The 20,184-nt window shown below is 40.8% G+C and overlaps 1 protein-coding gene across 4 annotated transcripts in view; it reads left to right on the top strand.

Moving 5' to 3' along the window:
- LOC111847091 (death-associated protein kinase 1-like) overlaps positions 1–20,184 on the top strand; it is a 59,957-nt gene that overhangs the window by 30,973 nt on the left and 8,800 nt on the right. For 2 of the 4 annotated variants that reach the window (XM_072714479.1, XM_072714478.1), the window contains exons 8-20: positions 1,472–1,624; positions 1,952–1,997; positions 2,473–2,562; positions 4,978–5,070; positions 7,053–7,172; positions 8,495–8,593; positions 8,701–8,799; positions 9,373–9,471; positions 9,797–9,994; positions 10,559–10,789; positions 11,316–11,414; positions 19,418–19,495; positions 19,632–19,854. In XM_072714479.1, coding sequence (XP_072570580.1) covers positions 1,472–1,624; positions 1,952–1,997; positions 2,473–2,562; positions 4,978–5,070; positions 7,053–7,172; positions 8,495–8,593; positions 8,701–8,799; positions 9,373–9,471; positions 9,797–9,994; positions 10,559–10,789; positions 11,316–11,414; positions 19,418–19,495; positions 19,632–19,854 — 1,628 coding nt within the window. The remainder of the gene's footprint in view (positions 1–1,471; positions 1,625–1,951; positions 1,998–2,472; positions 2,563–4,977; positions 5,071–7,052; positions 7,173–8,494; positions 8,594–8,700; positions 8,800–9,372; positions 9,472–9,796; positions 9,995–10,558; positions 10,790–11,315; positions 11,415–19,417; positions 19,496–19,631; positions 19,855–20,184) is intronic. The other 2 variants (XM_072714480.1, XM_072714481.1) reach the window with 2 other exon arrangements.

The following is a 20,184-nucleotide window of genomic DNA, read 5'->3' as shown; positions in this document are numbered from 1 at the left end:
GTCAGCCTTATTAAACAACGCAAGGCATGTTTACATTATATCATTGAAGAACACATGGGTTAAACAATTCCGGATATCTTATGTGAACATCTAGGAGAATGACCTCTTTAAAAGAGGACAAGTGCAGTCTAATGTTAGGTTGAGTTCAGGTTTGAGTTTGACCTGTCCTGCCATATATAAAAAACACAGACATTTGGTTACCTGCTCTTCACATTAGAAATCTGTTGATTTGTGTATGTGTGTATGCATGTATTACATTGTGGGGAATTTTTTTTTGATGAATGCAATTTTTTCTGGGAATACAATCAAACAACTAAAAATTCCAAAAGTGTTATGTTTATATTACATTGTGAGGACCAAATGTCTTCACAATGTATCTAAAATGTCCACCTGTTATTTTCATGTTGTGGGGACTCTTTTTCAGATCCCCACAAAGATCTGTGAATGCAATCCAAAAAGTAAAAAAAAATATATATATATTTTGTTTGTATGTATGGTTAAGGTTAGGGATGGGTAGGAGTTAAGGTTTTCATGTTGGGATTAGAGTTTTCACAATAGAAATGAATGGGGAGTCCCCACAAAGATATAATTACAAACCTGTGTTTGTGTGTGTGTCTGTGACACTGTGGGTTTTGTCTGTATACGTATAATTTCCTTCTACACTCCAAAGACATGCAGATCAATTGTATACTTGAAATTTCCAAATGTGCAAGTGACTGTATGAGTGTTTGCCCTACGATCGACTGGTATCCAGTCCTGGCTGGTGCCTTCCGTTGCCTGGGAGAGACTCCAGGTTCACCACAACCCTGTACTGGAACAGTGGTTATGAAGATGGATGAATGGTTTATGATATATGTCATGAAATATGCTGGAATAATTGATACACAAGTGCACTTATTGATTGCTATTTAATTTGTGGTTAGAACCTGTCCAAGTCAGATGAAGACATGATGGTTTTCTTATACAGTAATAATGGCCTTGTAGGCTTCCATGCCGCTTTTTAAAAAAATAAGTAATATTCAGAAGGGTGAGTGTGGGTGTTTTCTGTTGATTATATACTACTGAAGGCATCACCCTATGACATTGTGCATATTTCCTTGTGATACATCTTAAGCTATAATAATTAATTTATTTCAGAGAAGGTGCTTTATTTTTTATGTTGTTGCTAAGAGCCTACTGGTAGGAAAAATGTAATCATCATCCCCCAAAAGTAAAGAGAGGCCTGCATATCTCTGCAAAGCAGCACCTATGACTTGCTAGTTGTTAGCATGGTGTTCTTAGCGGTCAATAACAATCTGTGCAGAATGTACCATAATTGCAGGAACACACATGCACATCCACTTCCAGGGTTGACTAGGTTAGTAGGCAGGACATCTTTGCCAGCATTAGAATTGTATGACACTGACATTGGGTAGAAAATAGAGGAGACAGAGGCTGAGAACAAAACTGTCTGGCAAATTTCCCCTGACAGGTTGAGTGGGGCATCACCTTTCCTTGGAGACAGCAAACAGGAGACTCTGGTCAACGTCTCTGCAGTGAACTACAAATTTGATGAAGATTTCTTCAGTAACACCAGTACTCTCGCCAAAGACTTCATAGCAAGGCTCTTGGTCAAAGACCCAAAGTATACAGTTCATTTTTTCATTTTGCAGCCTTAGACATTTGAAGCAAATACAATTCCATTCAATGATAACATAAAATGTTTTACTTACTGCTATATACCCGGCATAGGGAAAAGTCGTACTGTATTTATCCTTCTATCATAAGTTTTCTAATTGGCTAATATCTGATATTAAAGTCAGTTCTTATTCAGATCAGTGGTTTTAAAAGACCATACCAACATTCAGTCTTTATATCTTAATTTTATTATTGTAAACTGTGAAATGAAAACATAAATGAGTTCTTGTCTTTCATGGTTATAGTGAACATGTATGATTTTGTTTTATCACAGAAAAAGAATGAGCATAGGGGACAGTCTGCAGCATCCATGGATCAAGGTTGGAACATCAATACATTTCTGGGGCAATACACCACTTTTGTGTATATAATTAAAGGCCTATAAAGTGAATTGAATGCAAAAGACTCATATAAATGTATTACTGTTTTATTGTTGTAGCAGATAGTGTGTTTTTAGAAACCAATAGCTTAAGGACTCTTGATCATTCAAAGTAGCCTGGGGTTCACAGAAATGTAGCATAAATTGACTAAATGTTGGTATGATAAACCAGTTTCTGCCATCTTGCCCACCCCAGGCAAGAAATACTACCCTAGTACTGATCTGTTCTCATTTGGGAGAACAGAGAACATAATTTTTATGTAAAATATCTTTCTGTGTCAACAGGTAACGTGTAGTATTTCTAAATATGTGAAGGCTGCTGATTAATTTTCTAAACAAACTGAAAATATGATATAACCACCAACACGATTAAAAAAAAAAAACAACTTACCAGCAGATATGTTGTTCCTTTTCAGCCAAAAGACAATGAGCAAGACACAAGCAGGAAAGAATCCACTGTCAATATGGAGATGTTTAAGAAGTTTGCTGCCCGGAGAAAATGGAAGGTAAAGTAATTTCATTTATTGGTAACACTTTCTATGAATGTATCAATACATTCGTAACACATTATAATGCTTTCACAAAGCATTGTAAACATGGCTATAGAAATTAATAAAAAGCTATAATTAATTGTAGTAATGTTTATTATGGATTATTAATGCTTAATCAGAATCAGAATTACTTTATTAATCCCCGTGGGGAAATTCTCTTACATTACAAAAACAAACTCCTGGTGAAAATAAAAGATTTAGGAAAGTTATGTACAGATGATAGAAGAGATTTAGATAGAACTATAAGAACAATAAAGTAATTAAAATAAAAATAGTAAAATAACCAATAAAAATACAACCTATGGCAGCAATTATATTAACACTGGCATGGAGCTGTAATCTATAATGCACTATACATACCTTCATAATTCAATTCAATTTTATTTGTAAAGTGCATTTTCCAACATTACATCGTCTCAAAGCTCTTTACAGCATCCCCGCCCAAAGCCCCCTGTAAACAAGCCAGAGGCGACATTGGCAAGGAAAAACACCCTAGGAGGAAGAAACCTTGGGAGGGACCAGACTTCCAGGGGCTGGTAGAGGAAGTCAAATGAGCAAGATGGCAAAATCCTGGTTCACACTGTCTAAATTTTAAGATTTGAGTCTCAAAGCAGGGGGCAGGCAGATGATGGCAGGCAGATGCTGATGCTGCTTCTGATGGGAGGACAAACAGTGGTACAGCAGCAGGGCTTACAACAGAGACGTCGCAGGCAGAAGGGCGAGCGGGTCGGAAAGACGCCACAGGTAGTGGAGACGTCGCAGGCAGCGGGGTAGGCAGGGTATCTTGATTATTTGGGGTCTCCGGGTAGCTCACCCCAGGAGGAGTAGGGGAAATAAAATGTGCAATTAGCCAAAGTAGGTGAGACTAGAGGCAGTGCAAACGGTTAGCTGAGTGCAGTATGTAAGCTCCGGCAGATATGGCCATGGCAGCATAAGTAGGAGGGAGAGGCAGGTGGGGACGCAGGCATGGGGAGCACTGCAATTCCATGAGGGAGTGTGCAGCTAGAGTGATAGAACTGACAGTTCAGTTCATCAAGCCAATGGCACTGATCTACACCCAGCTCTGCACTTCACACTGTAGGTCTAACTGGGGATGAGCACTTAGCTAAAGCTACAACTAGAGTCCCCATAGAGTGGACAGTGGTGTCTTAATGGTAAGGGAAGCACACTTGTAATTGAAAGATTGCTGCTCTGCAGCCTGCTGTAGTTCTTTCTACTCTAGGTACTAATAGATATGCTGCTCCTTGAGATTGAAAGTGAGGAGGGTTGTAAGAGACAAGTAGATCTCTAAGATATTCTGGTGCAAAGCCATTTAGTGCTAAATAAGTTAATAGCAGCATTTTGTAGTCGGTACAAAATAATGCAATACAAAGCTCATATAAGCTATATAATTCATATTATAATGTATCTATTGTGCATCGTACAGTGTCCTCCACAAATAATGGCCTCAATTATAATGATCTGTAAAAAGGATTCGAAAAAAAATCCATCTCTTGGTGGCGTAGCTTCATCTCACACAGAATAAATGAGAAAAATCCAGCCTTTAACTGAAATACATTTATACAGAGAAAAACAAATCCCTCCTCAACAAATAATAATTTTTTAACAAACATAAGTTACATTACGAAGAGGTGGATATGTTTTACTGATAACAGCTTATGAAGTATATTAATCAAGACTATTATGCCTTATGGCTGTCAATAGAAAATGCTGTAATGCTTTATTAATTCTTATACCGACCATTATAATTCATTATGAAGGTATCTATAGTGCATTATAGATGACAGCTGCAAGTAAAGTGTTTCCAGTTAATTCTTACTTTTTCATGTATCCAGGAGGAAAAAGGAATAGCTGTATTATTTTGAGTTTTTTTTTTTTATTATCTAAAATCAGACTTGTGGACACCATGTATTTTTACTCTGTGCATAGTCCACTCAGCAATACTCCAGACTATGCAATACTGCAGTGTCAGTGAGGATGTTTCTGTTGAGTCATGCTGAGCAGTAGAATCTGTGACAGTGCTCTCTGACAAATTCAGCACTGCAGTGAGGCCGCTACATTATATTGCTGTGGCTCACCGCAAATATCTGCGCTAGCTTTAAATGCAGTACAGGCACGCTGTTTGGAATACCTTGGGATTTGGGTCTGTCCTGGAAGCTTGGTTTGCAATGGACAGTAATGGACAGTATATGTGGGTTTGCGAATTTGCATATATGACTTAATGTATTATACATCTTCAAAATAATGTTACTATTTTGCAGCTCAGCCCTCAAACTTACTTTAATGCTTCTTTGTTATCCTTATAACAATATTTTTTGATGTATAGTAAAAACCAGTTATTTATATTATTGTTTTCCTCCTCTTTTGCAGCAATCGGTGCATCTCATCTCTCTTTGCAATCGTCTTTCAAGATCATTTATTTCCAGGAGCAATGTGAGCATGACGCGCAGTGATGACACCCTGGTAAAAGCAGAGATTACGTGTATAGCGATTTTTAGAACATGCCCTGATATGATACATGATCTTCCTTCCCACTCAGATCTGAAAGCAGTTTTTTTTGTGCTATCAACATAACCTTTGCTTTGCAAGCAAGTCCAAGCAGCTATTATTTCAGTCACACTGTTGAAAAGTGAACTGTGAATTTGTGCACATAGAATTGTGAAGTTACGGCAGCTGATTAGGACATGCATGGGCAGCCTACTGGTCACAGTTATGGCACATTGGGTTCATGTTGCGATGAGGAGATCAGCGTGACAGGTCATCCCAGTCCAGCCTTTCACAAGGTGTTCGACCAGGCAAACGGATGTAGATAGCACAGAGCTGTTTATAATATTTAAGCACGGTTCAAACTATACAGGTCAGTATTTTCTGAACAGGTTAACTATTTTGGTCCTGTTCTGCTTTCGAAATAAAGTCTTTTGTTTTGAAACAAAGCTAAAATATTGAAGCTGGGATGTCACATTTAATCACATCATAGATCCATCCATCCATCCATTTTCCAACCCGCTTAAACTTCTGGGTCACGGGGGGTCCAGAGCCTATCCCAGAAGCTACAGGCATGAGGCAGGGAACAACCCAGAACGGGGGGGCAGCCCATCGTAGGGCAATCATAGATCTACAAGTTTGAAAAATATTTATTATGGCTTAGAGATGATAATTAATCACAGTACAGCTGTGTGGCTCAGTGGGTTAGCACTGTTGCCGCACACCTTCATGATAGGGGGATTGAGTCTCAACTCCACTGTGTATGTGTGGAGTTGGCGTGTTACTCCAAGGTAACACAGGGTACTCCAATTTCCTGCTGCGGGCTAAACGTGACCCCACATTGCTCTGACTGCATCCCAGGGTGAGAGCCCTGAAGACCAAGAGCAACCTCCACAGCTTCATTCCTCAGGCCCTCCTCCTTCTAAACAAGGACCCTTCTGATATCCCTCTTTTAACTGCTGCACATGCACTTTATCACACACATTGTAATGCAGACTATTACTGTCTATCATATACCATAATGAGTAAGAACCTTTCCCAGGTCCAATATTGCAGTCAAGACACAGATGCACTTTACCTTGTTGCACTGTTACATTGCAGATCCTTGTATTTGTAGTTTTGTCATGCATAGTCTATTTACGTGTTTCTATATGTTTTGTATATCTTTTATCTTGTATTTTGTATATCTTCATCTTTTCTACACATTTTATTGGGTTGTCATTACTGTATGTTGACACCTGCACCAAGAAGAATACCTTATAGCTCGGCAAACCGCTTGGATTATACCTTGGCAAAACGCATCAGCAAAAAAAATTCTACATGTCGTCGTCAACTTACAACCTATGCAACTTATGACTGATCAACTTTACAACTGTTCCGAGACTGCAAATATGAGGTGCCCAGTGTGACTGTACGGCAGCCTCCATCTCGGCTGCTGGCAGCGCGAGCATCCGCACGAGACGGTCATTCATTCATCTCGCTCAGGCTACTGTATATATTCATATCCCTTTGTGCAGCTTAAATGTTGATAAAAAGGTTATAACAATAGTGAACTAGGAAAATGGTGATGAAAAGGTTATAACCAGAGCTCTCAAGTCTGAAACATTGACAGACACACACATTACAGCCAATTCACACCCTCACATGCCAAAGTGTCCCAACGAAACTTGAGAGCCCTGGTTATAATGGTGATAAGAAGGTTAAGTGTATCCTACAGCACATATATGAAGTATTACCCGACGAAATAGCTTCGATGTAGTTACCTACTTTTTCTCTGTAGCTTGCAGAACTACTGTATTAAAACAGTAGCTTGACTGTAGTTTAGCTGCTTTTAATCATAAGTAGTTTGTAGCTTGAAAAGCTACCGTTTAAAAGTTGCTTCCCCAACACTGTGTATACATGTTAGTATGCATTTAAGCGTGGTCTGAATGTTTTTGATATCAATGATACTCTCTCTGCAGGAGGAAGAGGACTCCTTTGTAATGAAGGCAATCATCCATGCCATTAACGACAACAATGTTCCTGGGCTCCAAAACCTTCTTCAGTCCCTGACAAGATATGACATAAACCAAACTAACAAGGTAATCAAGTTGACAGTGTTCATAGTCCTAAGCTACCACATGCTTTGTGAGCAAACCTGATGACATCTCAGTACAACTGATATAGTGATGACAGCTTTTTAGACAGGAGACTTTCATAGCTGGAATTAAACAGAATTGCTTCAGTAATATCTCTTGTTGTGTAAAAATATAACATATGCGTATAGTACTATTCAAAAGTCATCAACAATGTTTAAAGCTGTTTATCAGAGTACTAAATGTATATTTACTACTTTTTAACATAATTTAACATTGTAATATATGCAAAATGATAGAATAATAGAATAATATTTTTTTATGTTCTCCAAAAACTCACTGAAATCTTGCTGGATGGCTGGAAGAACAATGCTTAAGGTCCCAAACCTCTGCTCAGGGGCATCTCAGCCATTTCATGTGGTCGTTAAATTTCTCCACCAGCTCATTTAATTAATCTCTTTATTAATCAGTCAAATCATTTAATGAGGTATTGATTAGCCAAACATGGTGCACTAGTGGTCAAGTCAACAAACACATGGGTATATTGCACGGTTACTGCAAGTAGTGAGTTGGTTTTAAGACAGGAATCATTTTAAAATTACTAAACTAACACACTTATGTCATGATTTTATACCAACATGAAGATCAGTAATATATATATTACTGATCGATCGGACCTCGATCCCTGTATATATATATATCTCCAGTTTTCACCTCAAGGAAAACAACATGAAAAGGACAATATATGGCATGAATCGCATTTTATGTCCCTTAGCAGTTATATCATCTATGTGAAACCTGGTCCATCTTTATCTGCATAAATTTTATGAGAAGAGGAATTGAAATGTCTTGAAATGTGGTATCAGTAAGTGGGAGGGAGGTGCTGACAGAGTCGCGGTTTGTGCTCTGATGGGAAGATGCCATGGTGTTGATTACACTGCTTAGAGGTGTCAGGCTTTGTATTTGCATTAGGGAACGTTGAACATGCACCAGTCCTTCTAGTCAATAAATAATGGGTGAAATTGTTGCCCATTATGGAAATTTGGTCAGAACAAATGCTCTGAACAAATGGTACATGGAGAAAAATCAGGAGATGATAATAATATATTGAAAATCACATTTGTTCATTTTTTGGTGATGCAGGTAGTAGTGTGACTCGAATCTGTAACATTCATATGGAGGTTCTTAGAAATTAAGGAGCATTAGGTGTTTTGAAACTACTGTATTAAAGGTGTCTACTTGAATTGCCTCTTTAAGTGTATCGCGTGTAGGAAGATGTGTGGCTTGACAGCAGCTGTGTGATGCATCCATCTTCCCTGTGTTTACAGCACGGAACTCCACCTCTCCTCATAGCTGCAGGTTGCGGAAGCATCCCCATCATCGAAGTGCTGGTGAAGAAAGGGGCTGATATCCAGGCCCACGACAAGGTCTGCGATTGGCCACGTGCTTAGCATTGACTGGCCGGGTTAGATCCTGGACTGCGAGGTGGCACACTAAGTTTGTGGGACTGACTCAGGTTCCTTTTCTTTTGCAGGCAGGTGCAAATGCGGTTTATTACGCGGCGAGACACGGACATGTGGAGACCCTGAAATTTCTCCATGAAAGGAAGTGCCCGCTTGATACTCAGGACATGGTAGCTTCACCCTCGCCCACACACACACAAACACACACACACACACACTTTTACCTACATTTGTACTGTCAGCACATCTCCTGAGTTTTTTCATTAAAGGTTACCTAACACTTTAAATGTCATGATTCTCCCGTTTTTAACAACCTGAAACAGTTTATGTAATGCCTCTATGCATCAGATTATTATTGGCTGTTACTATGGCTACGGTGAGGCCCTGCTGAAATTCGGTAATTTGTGTGACTCATTCTCTGCACTCAATGAACTTTAATGAACATATGTCATGCTAATATGTTAGAATTATTATTTTTTTTTAAATCCTGTTATTTTGCTCCTTCAGGGTTAATTTAAGAGGAATATGTATTTTCATATTTGAAATGGTACAGTTCTGCTAAAAACCATTCTTAGAGATGCCTTATTTTATATAATTAGATATCACAATGGATTTTTAGGTTGTAATCAAATTATATATGTCAAAACAATTGAAATATATGTCATAATTTGTGTGTGTGTGTGTGTGTGTGTGTGTGTGTGCGTATGTGTGTATGAAATTTTAAAATATATTTTCTGACCTAGTCTGGAGAAACCTCACTGCACGTGGCAGCAAGGTATGGCAACATGGACGTGGTCCAGTACCTCTGCAGTATTCACGCCAACCCCAACCTTGTAGATAAGGTAAGTGCCAGCTCTCCGTTATATAATCATGCATCACTACTGTCGCTAATATCTTCATTAAATCTGGAGAGATACAGATGAAATCAAATTCAGAGTCAACTTGGCCCGTCATTTTTATTTATTTGCCTCTGCCACAGATTATATTTTGTTGATCACCAGGCACATTTAGCCACGCGATTTATGACTATGCAGATGTCAATGATTTATTGAAGTGATTCAGCCTATTCAGGTTAAACTGCCTGAGGGCTTCCTTCCCCAATTCTGCAAACACCAGTGTGCTGAAAGGCAGGTTGCACGTGTACATGATGTAACTCCCCCTCTCTAGGAAAATGAGACACCGCTGCATTGTGCAGCCTGGCATGGATACTACCCTGTGGCAAAGGCACTGTGCAAGGCGGGCTGCCAAGTCAATGTAAGGAACAGTGAGGGCGAGAGCCCACTCTTAACAGCGTCATCCAGGGGCTTCCGGGACATTGTGGAGTGTCTGGTGGAGCATGGAGCCGACCTGGACTCCATGGACAAGGTTAGCCTTCCCCTGTGAACCCAGGATGGTACTGATCTCACAGCAGTACACTAGACATCTGAAAAAGGTCATGGGGATGAAAGTCCGATCGATTGAGCCAGGGTGCCCGACCCAAATGTCAGAGAGAGCAGATTCATTTACACCAGTGTTTCTCTACCCAGTCTTCGGAGATACCCTAGACAGTCCACATTTTACTTCCATTCCAGCTCCCAGCTAATCATTAACACCCAGTACCTGGTAATGGTGTGTTGGGAGCTGGGAGGGAACAAAAATGTGTCTGGGGCTCCCTGAGGACTGGGGTGACAAACACAGACGTGTTTGTATTGTAACAGTCTATCCAAAATCTCAGATTTCGGTTTTTTTTTTATCTGAGGAAAATAAACGTTTTTCCAACAATTCAGGGGAGGAAAGGGAAAGGTTAGTCAGAAAGGCCAATCATAACAGGAAAAAAAATGGAATTTGTAAAAAATTCTGTTTAAAAACTCTGCAGGTAGAACTTAATTCGACAGACAGTTGGTTTGACCCTTTGGTTTCGAAGGCGTCACTTCCTGTTGTACCCGGCAGCTGCATGTTGCATTTGCCGTGTTTGACTTTCAGGACGGCCGCATTGCTCTGCACCTGGCCGTGCGCAGGAGCCAGGTCGAGGTGGCGAGGTGGCTCATCGGCCACCGCTGCCGCGTGGACCACCAGGATCACCATGGTAACACCCCTCTTCACGTCGCCTGCGAGGACGGCAACCTGGACATCGTGTGGGCCCTCTGCAACGCCAAGGCCAACCTGGACACTCCAAATATAGTGAGCAGGCCAACCTGCACACTGCCAGTAACCTGGGCGTCAATCACTGAGAAGTGGCATTAGGCTAGAAGGCACATTCTGGTTCTAACCCCAAATAAAATGACAACAGAGCTATTTATGTAGCAGAAAAAGTGGATATACATTACATTAAAACAAGTGAGTCTTGCAAGGACCTCTTTTGGAAGTACTTCTTTAACTTAGTATAGATGAATATTAAGTTAAATATTAATATAATAGCACACAGGTAATTAATATTACACTAGTTTTCGTTGGTACAAAAGTTATTCTATTAAATGACTGACATGCAAATACTTTTTTTATTTGTAAGCAAATGTGCTTTTGTATAACTGAAGTATAATGAAAATTCTACATCTTAAAAATTATATTTTGGAAGGCTTCGGTGCTGTATTAGGTCATACTACCATTATCTAGTCTTTGACTATACTTTCAACACGGGTTCTTTCAGGGTATCAGCTGTGTTATTGGTTTGCCGGGTAACACTTTTGGCTGCATTGCTCCTTTGTAGCTTGGGAGGACACCACTGCACCAGGCTGCTAGCAGTGGAGCCCTTGAAGTTGTACGACACCTCTGTGCCTCTGGCGCCAACATGGATGCTGCTGACAATGTAAGTGAAAGGCTGTATGAAATTACTTCAACCTAGTTAGCATTTTCAGACTCATAGGATTTTAGACCCTTGAAAATAAAAAAGCTAATCTTCAGTTAATTTGTTTTCTTTGTTAAATTTGGGACCTTTATTACAAAACTAATGAAATATGTATCTTGTTTGATGGGTTGAGATCATCTTCAGTCATAGTAACGTTATACTTAATGCTCTACAATATGTCCTTGTAAAAATGTACAGCCTCATAAGCTTATCGGTTGCAGTCCAAATACTGTTTTAAAATAATGATAAATCTATTTAAACCAAACCAAAATTTCCAAAAGTCACTCAGTCTATTATTTTTTTGTTGTTTTTGAGTTGAGCCTGCTAATGACCTAAAGTTAGGCTTCCTCATATGTTCTGGGGTGCATTTCCTGAAAATTCTTAATGCTACATCGTTCGTAAGTGCTACATTAAGTTGTCTCTTAATGCTCCGAAACATTCTTAGTTAAGTATATCTTCCGTGAGATATTCTTCTGAAAGGTTGGTGTAAGCCTCTCTTACCTATCACTTATTGCTGGTGTTGGCTCAGCCTGCTCATTTAAAATAAGACTAACATTGCTACGAGTACAGTTTCATAACCAAACATGACTTAACTAAAAAATAAATTATCCATATCGTTACGTTTTGTCCTTGCGCTCTGAATGTGCAGTGAATTGGCCTCAATGCACGGATTCATAATGAAAGATAAGGAACGTGGTGTTGATTATGTATTTATTTATTAATTGGGAAGGGGGTAGGTTCCACCGATATTGGGGTGGACACTTTCCCCCTATTTCAGACACCTGTGGAATGCACACACCTTTCTAAATGTACCAAAGTATGTCAAAACTTTGGTTCATGAGGTTGATTTACATACAGTATGTCTAATATATTTCCCAAACAAAGTACCCTGGAATAGTCCTTAGTAGTCAATGCTGAAGCACATAGAACATTCTCTTATGTTAAGACAGTAACACTTATGGTGCTACTACAATCTGGGGAGGTGGGTTTGTGCACCCAGTCGACAAAAATCATATTTGTTAATTTTGTATATATTTTTTATTTTTATAGGTTATCCCCTGTTCTGATTAATGCAATATTTTAAAGGATTCCTGCGGTGTTATATTTATAAAGAACACCACTTTCTCTCGTGCGGCAGTCAATAATCAATTCTCAAGCTATTGATGTCAACCAATCAGGTGTTCTCGCGCCTATTAATGTCACTCTTAAGAAGCTCTCCCAGCCTCAAGCAATCTCTCAAGAGATTGTTCGAGAAACAGACTTGGGAAAAGAAATACCTTCCGTAACACATATCTTTAAATGCTAAGAGTCATCGTTATCAGGAACACACCCTTGGGAACCACAACTCACTCATGTAATCCAAAGAAAAACTTTCAATAGAAACTTTCAAAACTTTTAACTTTCAGGCTTTCTTATGAACCTGAAATTTGCTCTTCAATTTACTGGCATGTGAATTCTTTACAAGATGATTATGAGTAACAAGTAATATAACATAACAGGCTAGTTTTGTAGACAACCTTTGGTTTGACCTTTTGATAATGATTTTATATACATAAAAGTTAAAGCTCGGGTTCCATGTTTTGTAAGTATCTATGAGGGTCTTAGATTGAGCATGTCTTGTTTAATGCAGCTTTACGTTGTTATTTCTGCCTATGAGATACACTAATGATGATATGCAGTGACTCCGCGCTTCATCATCAGCCTTCGCATTCAGCATTCAACCCACACCAGCAAGTGAGCTTAATTAGAGAGCCGGGAGTCTTGATGCCTCTTGTAGGGGGGTGGGGGTGCTGCTGTCACTCAAGCTCCCGCTGTAGGGGAAAGTACCATGTTCTCCAAACAGGCAATTATTACGCTGAGTCTCTGACTGCTTTACGCCATCGCGATACGTATACCCAACTGTTTGGCTCAGTGAGGTTCGGAGCAATATTCGGAGTCATTGGTGTAACAAACAGTGATGGAATTCTTCATGTATTAATATATTTCGTTATTTATATGGCATGTTCATACATAAACAGCATATTAGGGGAACTGCAGCTCTGTAATCTGTAATCTAATCTGTTGTGCTTTTTGAAAGCTGTCATGGAGCTGGACCGCAAGCCGAGCAGATTCTCCTGGAGCCGAGTCTCTTTTTCTCACTGACATGTTTGATTCTGATTTGTGCTTCAGGACCAGATTCGAGAAAAACACCTCAGTTCTACTTCCTCACAGCCAGAAAAAAAGGGAGATTTCAAGCAGAATATCAAATTATCAGCAGGTTTTCATGACAGAGTTGAGTGTCACACGTGTAAAAGCGGTTTGGTACGAAGTGGCCAACAACCAGCATGTGAGTGCAGAACAAAATGTCCTCCAGTGTACGCTCACGATGATGTGGAGCAGACACTGCCACTCTCGTCCCTCTCATCCATTTCAGGCGGCTCATCTGCTCTTACAGCAAGAGAATTTGAAAAATGCAAGCATTCTCACAAAACATGGGAATGTGGCCTATAGTGTTACAGACCCGGTTAATAAAGAAATGAGAAATTTCTCACTAAGCTCAGCTGGATGATTTGAGGCTAGAATTTGATATAAGATTTTAACAGAATTTCATTGATCAAACAATCCAAATATGAGATTTCCTTTGATTCCTTTGTGGACATTGTACTAAAGCAGTATGTATGTTATGAGGGGGTAATTCCGGAGAAATCTGTTTATGCTCAGCTTTTCTCAGATCTCTGTTAATTTTTCAGAGGTTTTGATTTAGCCAGAAGTTTCATGACATACTTCAGTTTATTTGAATGACAAATGGGGGCTCCTATTTTGATGATCTAACGCAAAGCGCAACTAACATGTATGGGTGTGTCCAAATCCATTTCGCTATTTTGCCGGTGGAAAAAACAGACAGGCGCAAAAAAGTTGTCTTAACTTCCTTAATTCTTCAAAGGCGTAACAATTAGCAATAAACCAATTGGCATGTCACCTCATCTTTTAACCAAACTGGTCTTAATTGTTTGTGCCATTATAATTTTCATTAGTGCTGTTTTAGTTTCTGCAGTATTAATGATTGTTCAGACTGGGACGTCACCAGTGTTTGTGCCAGTTTGTGCCGTTAAAAATTTCGTTTATGCTGCTTTAATATCTGAGACATAAATGTTTACGTGGTCACGTGACACCAGCGTGAAGTCCCCTCCCCCGATTTGCGACTGATTTCAACCAAACAGATCGCAATTGTTTGTGCCTTTTAAAATTACATGATCGCGGTATAGTGATTATGCTCGCGTTTCTCAAGTAAACGAAAAGTGTGGAATGCCTTCGCGACAAATCAGTACTCAGTCGGTACTCAGTTAGCCCCGGGCCAGATACCGCATTTCAGGATCGTGCTGAACGTTTACACAAATGACCAAGAAAGTACCGCTACATACTGCCTTATTACGTGCCATCTTTATCTGTGCCATCATGTGTTCTGCCAACTGATCAGTACGCAGTAAATCCATTTCTTGAGTTGTGGGAGCGACAAAGCAAAACGAAAGTATGGAAAGTGGGTTTTGCTGTAAAGGGGGCAAAGTGTGCCATTTAATTAAAGTGGTATCACAAAAAAAAATAATTATCGCAGACGTACACAGTGAACACTCCTCAGCATCACATGTGACCAGTTAATGCTAAATACTGTACAACCGTAATAAACACTCGTCATTTTGCCTGCACTTTGTATTTGTTGTGATGTCTTTACTTTCCCAAGGACACTCTTTCTTGTTGCACTTAGCGGTTAAATAAAAATGTAGCCTGCAATAATGAAACGTTTTAGTCTCTCCCTCCACTCAACTAACATTTATCCAGTCACAACCGAGTTTTTAAAGGTGGCGACCAATGCACGTTTAGCTATAAAATACTTTAGCACCTAGTGGACAATCAGTGGCCGGGATTCTTTACCAGGCTACGGACGATTCATCTCTCCTGCCAGCTGATCCCTCATTGCCCGAGCTGCCGCCGGTGTACGATCCTGTGTTGGCATCAGCACATGCAGTTCAGCATCACGACTTCTAATGTCCTCTAAGGTGTCCTCATTTATGTCCAAGACATCCATCACACATGCCACAAAGAATGCTGCAGCCTTCTGAGGGCTGTATTGTAATGACGTATGTAAATATCTGAAACGCATTTTGAGCATCCAAATGCCCTTTCAATTACAGTACGCGAGTACGTGGTTAATTCTGATAATGAACTCGAAAGATTTTTTTAATGATACAGTTTGTTCTTTATGTAGTGTGTGTGTGTGTATATATAATTTTGGTGTAAAATGGTTTGATTACGTGAAAATACCAAATTTAGGCCTACTCCATAATAAAACGTATATAGGTAAAATAAAAAAACAGTAGTACCTCCACCAAGAGGGCATAACCTGTGTCTATAATGAGCGTCGTACACCCGTATGTTTCTAAAACGCACCACTTAAATACCGTTTAATAATGCGCCACTGACTTTAGACGTGATTTTTGTCATAGCAACGGTAGAACCGTCTATAACCAGTGTAATCTGTAGGAACTCCTTCTGAGATAATGGCACCACATTCCAACAATACAGTCTTGGATCCTTAATCTAGAGCACATTTACTCCCATATCTTTCTGGCTGATTCAAAATCTTGATTGTTTTTATTGATGTTATAATGTGTGGAGCTAAAATCCCACATCGTCCACAGTAATGTCAATAATCATTACTGGTGTGATATCAGTTCACCTTGAGATGTACGTAGCCTCTAAGTGGGCAAAAATCCCAACACTAATGACTGGAAAATAAAAAAATATGTCAAGTTGACCTGATGTAACACTGAATAGAAATGAGAATTAGTCATAAGTGTACACAACTACAGTAAGCGTAAAGAATGTTTGTGGTTGGCTAGTAGAAACATGTAAGTATCATGGTCCAGTTTTATGGCAAATGTTTGCTCTTCACACTGTCTTCCCTGAAGATGAATTGAAACTGGAGGTGTTGCAAGGTTTTGGATGTATATTTTGCTTTGACACATATTATCAAATGTTTCAAATGATCCATTTTGGCACGAATGTGGAACTTTAATATCTTTAATTTGTTTCCTGCACAAGAAGACAACTTACTGTGTCTCTATTTGGGGTGTGACATGCAAGACAGGCATCTGGGTTATCTTCCAGTAAAACCCAGTTTTTCCACACTTTGTCAGATAATCTCAGCCTGCAGCACATTAATTGTGCATTGGCAGATCGCTCTACACTCCTCTGATCCCTGCTAAGTGACAACACTAAAAGTAGAGAGGAGGAGGGAATGGGAGAGAGGAAGATAGGCAGATCCTGGTCCTGTGGGAGGAGTGGAGCTGATATGAGAAGGTGAAGTGCAGGAACAGCTGACATTCATTAGTAGGCAGAGACAAAAATACAGACAGACAGAAAAAGAGTAAAGGGGGAAAAAACCTACAATATACATTCTGTCATGTCACTCTGATTTACATCATTTAATAGGAAGCTGAAGGACAGCTTGTCTGGTGGACAAACGCTTATTTATTTGTTTAATTTCTTTGTCCTCTTAGTAAATGTGAATCTTACACATGCTGGAACCTTGGATCTTTTGCATTTTGTTAAAATGCTGTGCCATATATGGAAGATCAGGTTTGAATTTAAACTCAAAAATGTGTAAATTCTCACCCTAGCCCACAGGTGTCAAACTCCAGTCCTGGAGGGCCGGAGCCCTGCACATTTTTGGGTTTCCCCTCATTTAACACACCTGATTCAGCTCCTTGTGCTAATTACCACACAGCTCTTGAGCTGCATCATTTGTGGTGGAGCAGGGAAAGAACTGAGCTACACAGGGCTCCGGCCCGTCAGGACTGGAGTTTGACCCCCTTCCCTAGCCCATATAATCTTAAACATGAGTAGAAGCTACTATTACAATGTTCATACATGTGTAATATGATTAGCTGATGCTTTTTAAAAAGCAATGTGCAAGTGAAGCAAATAGCACATTGTAAATATACGTGCTGTCAAGGACTCAACTAGGCATAGGTGCAACTAGCCAGAGCATCCAATGAATGGCCAGGTGCAAATGTAAGCAGCACTAAAGCAGGAACTACCCAAGAACTTCTAACAGCAAGAATCTAATAAGACTATTTGAATCCATAATATTAGAAGTAGTAGTATAGCCTTAATATAAAGGTTTATTCATATGTATGAATAGTCCAGGAAATTATTTGTTCACAAGCACTATATTGTGAAAATGTGCACATTTTTTCATAGAATGGTGTGTGTGTGGTGTGTTTGTGTGTGTGCGTGTGTATGTGTATATATACAGTATATACACTGCTCAAAAAAATTAAAGGAACACTTTGAAAACACTTCAGATCTCAAAAAATCATGCTGGATATCTATACTGATATGGACTGGGTAATGTGTTAGGAAGGAAAGGGTATCACATTGTTTGATGGAAATGAAAATGATCAACCTACAGAGGGCTGAATGCAAAGACACCCCCAAAAATCAAAGTGAAAAAATTATGCGGCAGGCTAGTCCATTTTGCCGGACTTACATTTCAGCAACTCAAAATCGTACTCAGAAGTTTGTATGGCCCCCATGTGCTTGTATGCATGCCTGACAATGTCAGGGCATCCTCCTAATGAGACAACGGATGATGTCCTGGGGGATCTCCTCCCAGATCTGGACCAGGGCATCACTGAGCTCCTGGACAGTCTGAGGTGCAACCTGGCGGCTTCGGATGGACTGAAACATAATGTCCCAGAGGTGTTCCATTGGATTTAGGTCAGGCGAGTGTGGGGGCCAGTCAATGGTATCAATTCCTTCATCCTCCAGGAACTACCTGCATACTCTCGCCACAGGCGGCCGGGCATTGTCGCGTACCAGGAGGAACCCAGGACCCACTGCACCAGCGTAGGGTCTGACAATGGGTCCATGGATTTCATCCCGATACCTAATGGCAGTCAAGGTGCCGTTGTCTAGCCTGTAGAGGTCTGTGCGTCCCTCCATGGTTATGCCTCCCCAGACCATCACTGACCCACCACCAAACCGGTCATGCTGAACAATGTTACAGGCAGAATAACATTCTCCACAGCTTCTCCAGACCCTTTCATGTCTGTCATATGTGAAAAGCACAGGGTGCCAGTGGCGGATCTGCCAATTCTGGTATTCTATGGCAAATGCCCATCGAGCTCCATGGTGCCTGGCAGTGAACACGGGGCCCTCTAGAGGACATCGGGCTCTCAGGCCACCTTCATGAAGTCTGTTTCTGATTGTTTGGTCAGAGACATTCACACCAGTGGCCTGCTGGAGGTCATTTAGGGCTCTGGCAGTGCTCATCCTGTTCCTCCTTGCACAAAGGAGCAGATACCTGTCCAACAGATGGGTTAACGACCTGCTTGTCTCCTGGAATCTCCTCCATGCCATTCAGACTGTGCTGGGAGACACAGCAAACCTTCTGACAATGGCACATATTGATGCGTCATCCTGGAGGAGTTGGACTACCTGTTCAACCACTGTAGGGTCCAGGTATTGCCTCATGTTACCAGTAGTGACACTGACCATAGCCAAATGTAAAACTAGTGAAAAATACAGTCAGGAAAAATATACTCCGATTAAAAAGTTTTCCTTTAATTTTTTTGAGCTGTGTGTGTGTATATATATGAGAATGTATGTTTTGTGTTACACTCTGCTCGTGACCCTATAATATTTTGCTAGCTTTTGGTGCCTCGCTGTTGGTGTAGAAAGGGACCAGAAATGCCTCTCGAAGGTCAGCATCTGTCAGCATCCTTAGCAAACGACTGCCGACCTCATCGGCGTGACTCTCAGCTCATGCGCAACCACTGACTGCGGCTCCCACCCCCTGAACTTTCTCTGTCAATAAATCCAATGAAGTTGTTGCAGCTTCCACCCGGCCTATGGCCGCACTGCACCAACATCCTTGCCGTTAGAGATTGGCCAGTGAAGTCGCTGTCTGCCTCTCTCGACAGGATGGGAAATCAGCCGAGGATCTCACCAGGACGGGACTCCATGACAAAATCATCAGTCTCCTGGGAAAGCTCAAGAAAGTAAGGGGCTCCTTTTTGTCATTGTCCTGCGAAACATCTGCCCTACTGATGCTGATATAGGTCTGTTAACTTGACAAACTCAATCAGCAGTAAAGCCTCTGGTTTTGCCTCCCTTTGCATGACTTGCGTTACCAAGGATCACCACAAGGGGAGCTTCCTGCACCAACTGCGGCCCACGCAGACGCCACAGCCTCGCATCAAGCTGAAAGTGTTCGGCCACTCTGGTGCCGGCAAGAGCACCCTGCTGGAGTCCCTCAAGTGTGGCATTCTGAGGAGCTTCTTCCGCAGGAAGAGGTCCCGCCTGCCCTCCGCCAGCTCCCCGCGCTTCACGCTCTCCCCGACACCTCCTGTACCCACAGGTGTGGAGTGGTTCATTGTCACTGTTACCTAATACACCAGCGCCCCCTAAGGCTGATGCAATCCCTCTCTATTATTTCTTGTAACGTATCTTAAATAGACCTGCAGAAGCTAACATCTAGGCAGCACTCAGTGACAGAAACATGCAGCCTTGGTTGTCTGTTGCCTGATAGGCCAATATGGCTGATGTCCTGGCTGCTATTGGTTTTTGTCTGAATTTGGAGCATGGGTGATACTTCTCATGACAGCTTTATATAAGTCATACCATTTCACAGACAGGTGTGAACATTTTTCATGATTGATGTCTCTCCCGCTTACCTCATGGCATCTGT

Source organism: Paramormyrops kingsleyae, chromosome 7, assembly GCF_048594095.1.
Source record: "Paramormyrops kingsleyae isolate MSU_618 chromosome 7, PKINGS_0.4, whole genome shotgun sequence".
Lineage (NCBI taxonomy): Eukaryota > Metazoa > Chordata > Actinopteri > Osteoglossiformes > Mormyridae > Paramormyrops > Paramormyrops kingsleyae.
This window is presented reverse-complemented; position numbering and strand designations above follow the sequence as displayed.